General features: G+C 39.0%; 1 protein-coding gene across 1 annotated transcript in view; it reads left to right on the top strand.

Annotated features, from left to right (window-relative positions):
- The window catches only part of RAB27A (RAB27A, member RAS oncogene family), a 107,041-nt gene extending 102,233 nt beyond the window's left edge, over window positions 1-4,808 (top strand). The window contains exon 6 of the mRNA XM_011986697.1: window positions 2,088-4,808. Within this exon, the coding sequence (XP_011842087.1) occupies window positions 2,088-2,286 (199 nt within the window). The 3' untranslated portion in view covers window positions 2,287-4,808. The remainder of the gene's footprint in view (window positions 1-2,087) is intronic.
- Window positions 4,809-9,827: the final 5,019 nt, after the last annotated feature.

The following is a 9,827-nucleotide window of genomic DNA, read 5'->3' as shown; positions in this document are numbered from 1 at the left end:
CTTGAACCCAGGAGGCAGAGGTTGCAGTGAGCTGAAATTGCACCACCGCACTCCAGTCTGGGTGACAGAATGAGACCCTGTCTCAAAAAAAAAAAAAAAAAAAAGTCACGTTTTTGGTTGCATTAGCCACATTTCAAGTGTTCAATAGCTACATGTGGCTAGTAGTTATTGTACTGGATGACACAGATATGGAAAGTTCCTGTCATTGTGGGAAGTTGTGTTGGATAGTGCTGCTCCAGGACAGGGTTTCTCAATATTTTTCATAGCATGACACCTGCAGAAAATGATAATATTTGTGCAGCTCACCGGGATAAATAGATAAGGCTGCTCAAGGTTGGAGGAGACTGGTTCAGGGACTCTGGCTGCCCTAAGACCTTCTCAGTTGCCCTAAGGACTGAGGGACTGCTGATGTCTCAGGTATCCCTGTAACTCACTTCCTGCCCATCAGCATGCCTTGGCTTTGCTTTAGGTGTATACCCAGAAGGGCTGTTGCTGGGTCATAGTGCATGCATGTTTCAGTTTTACCAGATATTACCATCTTATTTTCCAAAGTAGTTATAACAATTTATACTTACATCAGCAGTAAATGCATGTTCCTCTTTTCTTCTTCTTGGCAATACTTGATATTGGGAAATTTTTATATGTATGCCAATCTGATGGGTGTGAGTTAATATACCATTATTTTAATGTGCATTTCGCTTATTTTGGGTAAGGTTGAACGTTTTTTCATAAATGTAATTTCTTAGAATTTCCTGTGCATATCCTTAGTCTATTCCATATTATCTTGTTTATTACTTTAATTCATTTGAGGAATTATTTTTTCGGATGCTCACCCATTTGCAACTTATATGAAATATCATGTATTTTGGCCCGTGACTCATCTTTTAGCTTTGCTTATGATATATGTTGTGGCACCAAAGTTTTAAATTTTAACATTGTCAAGATTATCAAACTTTTTCTCTGTGGTTTGAGCTTTTGTGGCTATATTAAGAAATCCTTTCTTATCTCAATGTCAAAAAGATAGTCTCTTATTTTTCTTCTAACAGTTTTCAAGTTTTACTTTTCACATAGAGGAATGTAAACAGCTTTCATACTAAGAATCAAGTTTTAAATTCTTACAACTAGGCCGGGTACAGCGGCTCACACCCATAGTCCCAGCACTTTGGAGGCCGAGGCAGGTGGGCAGCTTGATCTCAGGAGTCGAAACCAGCCTGGGCAACATGGTAAAACCCTGTCTCTACAAAAAAATACAATAATTAGCTGGGCGTGGTGGTGTGTGCCTGTGGTCCCAGCTACTGGGAAAGCTGAGGTGGGAGGATCAATGCTTGTGAAGTCACCTGGGGGCTGAGATCGTGCCACTGCACTCCAGCCTGGGTGACAGAGACTCTGTCTCAAAACAAACAAAAAACCCTCCAACAACTTATTAAATGAAAAAAGATTTAATTCTGTCTCTGTCTTCCAGAATCCCCTACTTTATATCTTTTTATAAATCTTTTTATAGTAAATCAATATATATTACCAAAATATATATTGCATAAATATGCTCCTTTAAAAAAATGAAAATTGCTTTTTTTTTTTTTTTCCGAGGCAATCTAACTCTATTGCCCACACTGGAGTGCGGTGGCACAATATTGACTCACTGCAACCTCTGCCTCCCGGGTTCAAGTGATTCTGGAACCTCAGCCTCCCCAGTAGCTGGGATTACAGGTATATGCCACCATTCCTGGCTAATTTTTGTATTTTTTGTAGAGATGGGGTTTCCCCATGTTGGCCAGGCTGGTCTTGAACTCCTGACCTCGGGTGATCTGCCCACCTGAGCCACTCAGAGTGCTGGGAGGTGTGAGCCACTGTGCCCAACCGAAAATTGATATTTTGAAGAGTCTAAAATTTCCAGTTTTGCATATCTGCTAGAAATGCAGTGTGAGTATTTTATTGTCTTTTTCACTTTTTAATGTATTCTGGGGTGGTAAAATGTTTGTCACCTTGTATATTTGTATTCTATCGATTCTCTAATTTGAATTATCAAGAGCAAAGGTCACTGTCCTTTCCCTCCACATGTTGTTACCTGAGTTGTCTCTGTCTTCCAGAATCCCTTACTTTGAAACTAGTGCTGCCAATGGGACAAACATAAGCCAAGCAATTGAGATGCTTCTGGACCTGATAATGAAGCGAATGGAACGGTGTGTGGACAAGTCCTGGATTCCTGAAGGAGTGGTGCGATCAAATGGTCATGCCTCTATGGATCAGTTAAATGAAGAAAAGGAGAAAGGGGCATGTGGCTGTTGAGAAGTCAAGTAAGCGACATAGTAGTTGAGGTGGCCCATGCCTGGGATCTTCTCTATGATTGATACATGGCACAGCGAGAGATTAATGGGCATTGTGTACAAATTGCTTCTCACTATCCCCATTAGACCTACCAATAAAGCATCTGGTTTTAAAATTAATTTGTTGTAGCTTTGAAATATTTCTTTAAGATTTAGCCTGAGAGTTAGGAGAAATATTTCAGAGCCAAAAGTGCCTTATAAAGCCTTAGCCTATTATAGTAAATCATTCAAGAATTTAGAATTTTGCAGTCACAGAAGAGTGTATTTATTATGTAGAATGAATGACGGTACTGTCACCTGCCTCAATGTAGGTAGGCCCAGAGTCTTACATTTAAGATCTTACATGCAATTATAAAACTGCCACAGTCTTCAATCCAGATTTAAAGCCTCATGTCATAGGTGACATTCTAAAATCCCATTAAAGCCACTTGAGTGTTAAATAAGGATATACATGCACATCAGCTCAATGTCTTTGAGTATTAATTTTATGTAAGCATTCTATTTAACATGAATATAAGACGAATCATGGACATATCTATAGACCTTGGATAAACTGGATTGACCAATTGTATGTTCACGGTGACTTTGTTGTTGGTGGGAAAGGGATTGGGGTGGGGCAGGGTGGCTTAATGTATTATGAGCAACCAAAGTGGAACTTCTGGCTCCCTGCTATATTCCCATTGCTCTGAATGGTTGATTGAAGGGTCAGGGAACTAGATTTTATGGCTTTAGTTCACTGTGATTGTACATTTATATTTGGCCCATGTGCTGGCCACATCTGAACACAGCTGGTGCTTATGCCGAATTATTTGTGATGAGTAAATATTTAGTTTCTTTTTCTTCATATTTATAATGTTGATCTGGCATCCTCAGGCTGCAGCTTAATTAGCTTATAAATTACTCATCTCTGTCTTTACCAGCAGGCTCTGTATTGTTGATATTTGCGACTTGTTTTGCTTTTCCATTGGTGGAATTGAAGTAATTAGTTTTTAATTACATAAGATGCCTGTTTGCTATTTGGTGGAAGATAGAAGTTCATATTGAAGCAGTTATATTTGTACTGTAGTTCAATAAAAGAAAAATGAAGTATTCTGTAGCTATATTTTTCATAGAGCTCATGAGCATTTACTGTACTTGCTGGATCTTGCCAAGATCATATATTCTGCTGTATTGCCAAAGTGTCTTCATACCAAATTTAAGGTGGTTTTAATATATGTTTCATGGAAGTTGTTTATAAAATTCAAAGGTATTTCATTTAGGTGAAAAGTCTTATTTATTAAAGTGGTTTGAATAAAGTAGATCAAACCTTCCAGAGACCTTAATGGCTATTTAGGAAGAAATATCACTCACTATAATTTAAAGAATAAAAATAAATTTTGTGGTGGCAAATGTTTGGTAGAACTGTAATTAGACAAAAACAAGTGTATTTGGGTGATGATTACACTAGAAGCCCAGACTTTACGACTACAGAATATATTCATGTATCTAAACTGTACTTGTACCCCCTAAATTTATTTTTAGAAAAGGAAAAATATAAGTATAATGAAAAATGTTATTTTTTTTTTCCACTGTTCTTCCACTGCTCTCATAACATACTTAGCCATGGGTGGTAAAATTTTGCATATTTCTATCCTTGAAATGAAGGCTTCTTTTAAATTCCAAAGAAGTCACTGAGGCCTGTGCATTTGAATTGTATATGCTAGTGAGGAAAAGATCTAGACATTTCAAGAGCAGGGTCCGCCGGGTGCCGTGGCTCACGCCTGTAATCCCAGCACTTTGGGAGGCCGAGGTGGGCGGATCACAAGGTCAGGAGATCGAGACCATCCTGTCTCACACAGTGATACCCCGTCTCTACTAAAAATAAAATAATAATAAAAAAAATTAGCCAGGCATGGTGGCGGGCGCCTTGTAGTCCCAGCTACTCAGGAGGCTGAGGTAGGAGAATGGCGTGAACCCGGGAGGCGGAGCTTGCAGTGAGCTGAGATAGCGCCACTGCACTCCAGCCTGGGAGACAGAGCGAGACTCCATCTCAAAAAAAAAAAAAAAGAGCAGGGTCATAATCACACAGCAGTGCCTTCTATAGTTGCCATAACACTTCAGTGGAGTACAACATAATTTTACAGCTACATATCAGGGCATATTTTATATGGTGTATTTGTGTTAGAATAACACATTAAATGTCTTTAAACGTAAGAATGTTTGCATGTTTCAGTTTTCAAGAACCAACCAAGTAATTAGCTATAGATTCCACTGGCCTTAAACATACAATTAAGTGTATACATGATATAGTGCACACACAAGAGCCACCTTTAATTATTGAAATAACCTGTATTCTTTTTGGAAATCATTTTAGTTTGGTATTGAAGTACTATATTTTTTGTGCATCAATGTATTTTTCTATTTACAAGCCTATGTAAAAGTGAAGTGTATCTTCAGTGAACCATGTGCCAATTAAGCTATAATAAAGTGGTCTAGTCTGTCAAATTTGTGTGTGAATGTAACTTTATTTCTTATCACAAAGTTTCATACCAGAGGTTGTAATGCCAAAGGAAATGAAATTCAGGGATACACGTTCCATTAGGTGCTCACTGAGGGGCCAACCAAGACAACATATTCTGGAAAAGTAATTTAAAATGTTATCAGGCTGGGCGTGGTGGCTCACACCTGTAATCCCAGCACTTTGGGAGGCCGAAGCGGGCAGATCACCTTAGGTCGGGAGTTCGAGACCAGCCTGACCAACATGGAGAAATCCCATCTCTACTAAAAATACAAAATTAGCTGGGCATGGTGGCGCATGACTGTAATCCTAGCTACTTGGGAGGCTGAGGCAGGAGAATCGGTTGAACCCAGGAGGCAGAGGTTGCGGCGAGCTGAGATCTTGCCACTGCATTCCAGCCTAGGTGACGAAGCAAGACTTTGTCTCAAAAAAAAAAAAAAATTCTGAGAAATAAATTCTGATCTTTTGAAGTTGATGTCAAGATGACTAACAATCTATTTAAGATGTGTTTCACTTGGTATTTTTATAAATTGGAAATCTCTATGGTGGTATTTCCAGGTCTTCTGTTATTGGTAATATAGGTGTTTATATAACTAATAAGCTCTTCCATTATAAAATACTTAGATAATGCTGGATAAAGTATGAACATATTTTTTTAAATGTACTGTTGATTTCTCAAAAAAAAAAATATGGGCAATACCCTAAGACCACCTTCTTCCCCTTGAAAACAGACAACAGAGGGGACTTACAACAACCTGATGCTGAATGTGGTTTGCTTTTGGTTTGGTTTTGCCAGTATCAGTAATCAGGATGCTTTGTTATAATGGCTACAAAGAATTAATAAAGAAAACCTTGGGCCTATTGAGAATAGGGTGCTGAAACTGCAGCCCTCTGTCCCCAAACACATAGAAATCCAGGACCTGGTCTGTTTTTTTCTTCTTCTTCTTCTTCTTTTTGAGATGGAGTCTTGCTCTGTCACCCAGGCTGGAGTGCAGTGGTATGATCTCGGCTCACTGCAACCTCCACCTCCCGGGTTCAAGCAATTCTCTGCCTCAGCCTCCCGAGTAGTTGGGATTACAGGCACCCACCACCCATACCCGGCTAATTTTTGTATTTTTAATAGAGATGGGGTTTCACCATCTTGTCCAGGCTGCTCTTGAACTCCTGAGCTTCGGCCTCCCAAAGTGTTGGGATTACAGGCGTGAGCCACCATGCCTGGCCGACCTCTTCTATGTCTTTAATCTCTTGTGAAAATTTACAATCACAAGTCTGCTTGAACACAGGTTGAGGGTTAAAGTATATAATACCTAATTTTTCTGGGTATGCTAAATCAAGAAATTAACAAAAATTAACATTTTAAAGAAGTGATTTGTTCTGGATTACTTGGTGGAAGCACAGCAAAAATGTTTGCAGATGGAACATTTCTGCACAGGCTAAAATACACCCTACTATGGATGAGATTACAATGAAAAATTACAATCTATTTCTTCTTTATCCTTACCTCCAATCATTAGCAAGGGCCAGCAGACCAAACAGCCAGCAGGATTTGGCATTTAAGAACCTCAAATAATATTCTTATCAGAAGGAGACCATAAAGTCAAAGTGTTTAAGATAATCACAAACATGAAAGGAACTAAAAAATCCAGAAAAGAAGACAATATTAAAGATACCAGACTGGTTTGAATTAAAAAAAAAAACAAACCCAAAAACTTCCAACGATGAAAAATATAGCCATTGATATTCAAAACTTAATGGTAGAGGTTAAATGACAGGTTGGACAGAGTTGAAGAGAAAATTCTAGAAGGCTGGTCAGAGGAAATTACCCACAATTCAGCAAACAGAGATAAGGAGAAAGTCCTGGAGGGGTTAAAAGACATAGAGGGAAGAAAAAACGCTCCAACTTATATCTAGTTGGAATTCCAGAAAGAGAAATTAGAGAAACTGAAGGAAGAGGCACTATATGAAAACACACTAGCTGAGAATTTTCCAGTAATAATAAAAGACACATACCCTTAGATCTAGGAATCATAAACCCTAAGAAGGAAAAATGAGAAGGAATCATATTTCCAAGATTTCAGTTCAATCTCGTATTCCATTAAAATAGGTGTAAAGAAAAGAACAGTTCTAAGGCTGGCTACACACCCATTCAATCTAAAGTGAAGCACTGAGTATGTTCATAGACTGAAGGGAACAAAGTCTCAGATGAAGCCTTAAGGTATGGAATTCAGAACACAGATAAAGGATGTGGCCTCTGACATCAAAGGTAAGAGGGTAGACCTGGGTGTTCATGTGTATGGGAAGGGTGTAACATTTCTTGGTGAAGTAGCAGGAACAAACTGAGAGTTGGGAAGGAATTGTGTAAAGGTTGCAAAGACTGGTAAGCCTCTTCCGTAATTGTTGAGGAGGATAGGAGAGGAAGAATAAAGAAATGTAAAATAATTTTCAGTCTCTTGGTTGACAATAAAGTATTGGGCAGATGCTTATTACTAAAATTTCTGGTATGTGCCTTTGTTATTTAACATTACTCTGGAATTACTGGTTGAATAACTAGACAAGAAAAAGTATCCAATAAAAGGAAAAATGTGTGTATTTGAAGATTATAACTATACAAACTGATTCTAGAGTTAAAATGAAAAGATAAATGTTGAAGAATAGCCAGATAAATAATGAATAAGGAGGACAAGGAAGGAAGGATGATATGGTTTGGCTGTGTCCTCACCCAAATCTCATCTTGAATTATAGCTCCCATAATTCCTATGTGTTGTAGGAGGGACCCGGTGGGAGATAATTGAATCATGGGGCCAGTTTCCCCTACACTCTTCTTGCTATAGTGCATAAGTTTCACGAGATCTGATTATTTTAAAGGGGTTTCCCCTTTCATTTGGTTTTCATTCTCTTTGCCTGCTGCCATCCATGTAAGATGTGACTTGCTCCTCCTTGCCTTCTGCTGTGATTGTGAGGTGTCCCCAGCCATGTGGAACTGTGAGTCCATTAAACCGGGTATGTCTTTATCAGCAGCATGAAAACTAATAGAAAGGGAGAGGAGGTAAACCCAGTTATTTAAAAAATTACAGTAATTTAAATATTTGGGCACTGGCACATTAACAAGTAAAACGATGGAACAGAGTGCAGAAATGGAGCTATAGATGTGACATTTTGAGTGAGTGAGGGAAAGGATGCTTTATCAACATACAGCACTGAGGGAAAGACACTGGAGTCCTATGTCATTTATACTTAAATTCCAGACAAGTTGAAAATTCAAATGCAAAAAAATGAAACTACAAAACGTAAGACAAAACATTTTGAAAAACAATTTTGGAGAAGTGCAGTTTAAAGGAAAGTACCAAATCCAAAATCATAAAAAACTGGATACATCTGAATATAGAAACAACATATTTCTGCATGGAAAAAACCATGAGCAAAGCTTAAAATATTGATAGGGAAATAATTTCTAAATGCATTTCAGCAAAGGACTAACCTTAACGTGTAAAACGCTGTTGAAAATCAACAACAGAAAACTGTAGGACCTGAACAGGCAATTCACAGAAAAAAGTTGAAAAACATTGTGAAAGATTCTTAACATCATTTGTCATTAAATTCAAGTTGAAATAAGAGATAAATTTTCATCTCCGGTTGGCAAAGATCACTTTTCATAGGGGTGTAGTGAAACAGACATCTTATTTGTTGATGCTGAGTGTTAATTGGTAAAAACTTTTGGAAGGCAATTTAGTATTATCTGCCAAATTTTAAAATTAGATATCTATATCCAGCTCCTCTTGATCCAGCAGTTCTACATAAACCCTCTCTTGAAAAGGCGTGTCAGTAAAGATGCTTATTATACCAAAAGATAAGAATGACTATCGCTTAGTGACCAATTAAAATACTTTCGTACAATGGCATATATATATATGAAAACGAATGTTAAATACCCGTTTACAGTAAAATGTGTATCAAATGCCTATTATGTGCCAGGGACTATTCTAGATACTGAGATGTAGTTGCAAACCAAACGAACTGAAATCCCTGCCCCTCATGGAGCTCACATTCCAATGGAGACAAGGTAACAGCAAGATGCAGAAAAGGGTAAATAGTATATTAACTAGTATTACAAAGAAGACGACGTACAGACAGGGAAACACACAAATATACGTGTTTGCCTATGCACAGAAAAGCTCTGGTAGGTAACAAATGGAACTGTTTTGCCCCTGGGGAGGAAGACAGCACGTCTACGAAAGGAGGTAGTTTCTGGCGAAAGTATTTGTTTTTCTTTTTGTTTTTGTTTTTGAGACGGAGTTTCGCTGCTGTTGTCCAGGCTAGAGTGCAATGGCGCGATTTCGGCTCACCGCAACCTCTGCTTCCAGAATTCAAGCGATTCTCCTGCCTCAGCCTCCCGAGCAGCTGGGATTACAGGCATGCGCCACCACGTCCGGTTAATTTTGTACTTTGAGTAGAGACGGGGTTTCTCCCTGTTTGTCAGGCTGGTCTCAAACTACTGACCTCAGGTGATCCGCCCACCTCGGCCTCCCAGAGTGCTAGGATTACAGGCGTAAGCCACCGCGCCCAGCCGAAAGTATTTGTTTACTACATATGTATATTAATTAAAATGGGAGGCGGGAGGCGGAGAACACGATTTTATATTTTAAAAAATTGCTGGTAAAGTCCTTGGAGCATCAACGACTCAACCGTTTTCATTATAATGTTTGAAGAAGCAACGCTGGATTGCAGGTTCTTCGCCGCTTACACCCTGCAAGTAACCTTGGGACGAGAATCGAGGGCCGGTTTAGGGCAGGCAGTAGACAAACGAGTTAAGACAGCACACTCGAGAGCACTCCGGAGCAAAGCACAAACCAAAGATACATAAAACGTGCGTAAATGCCGACATACAGAGAGAAAAAAAATAGGCGCTGTGAGAGCGAGTTCAGAAGGTGGCGCAAAACCGTATTTCCCCAAAGAAAGAGCGAACAGGTCTAGTCTGCAGCTCTGCGCCTGCGTCAAACGGCAGCGCT

The sequence above is a fragment of the Mandrillus leucophaeus genome, unplaced genomic scaffold (genome assembly GCF_000951045.1).
Source record: "Mandrillus leucophaeus isolate KB7577 unplaced genomic scaffold, Mleu.le_1.0 Scaffold108, whole genome shotgun sequence".
Classification (NCBI taxonomy): Eukaryota; Metazoa; Chordata; class Mammalia; order Primates; family Cercopithecidae; genus Mandrillus; species Mandrillus leucophaeus.
This window is presented reverse-complemented; position numbering and strand designations above follow the sequence as displayed.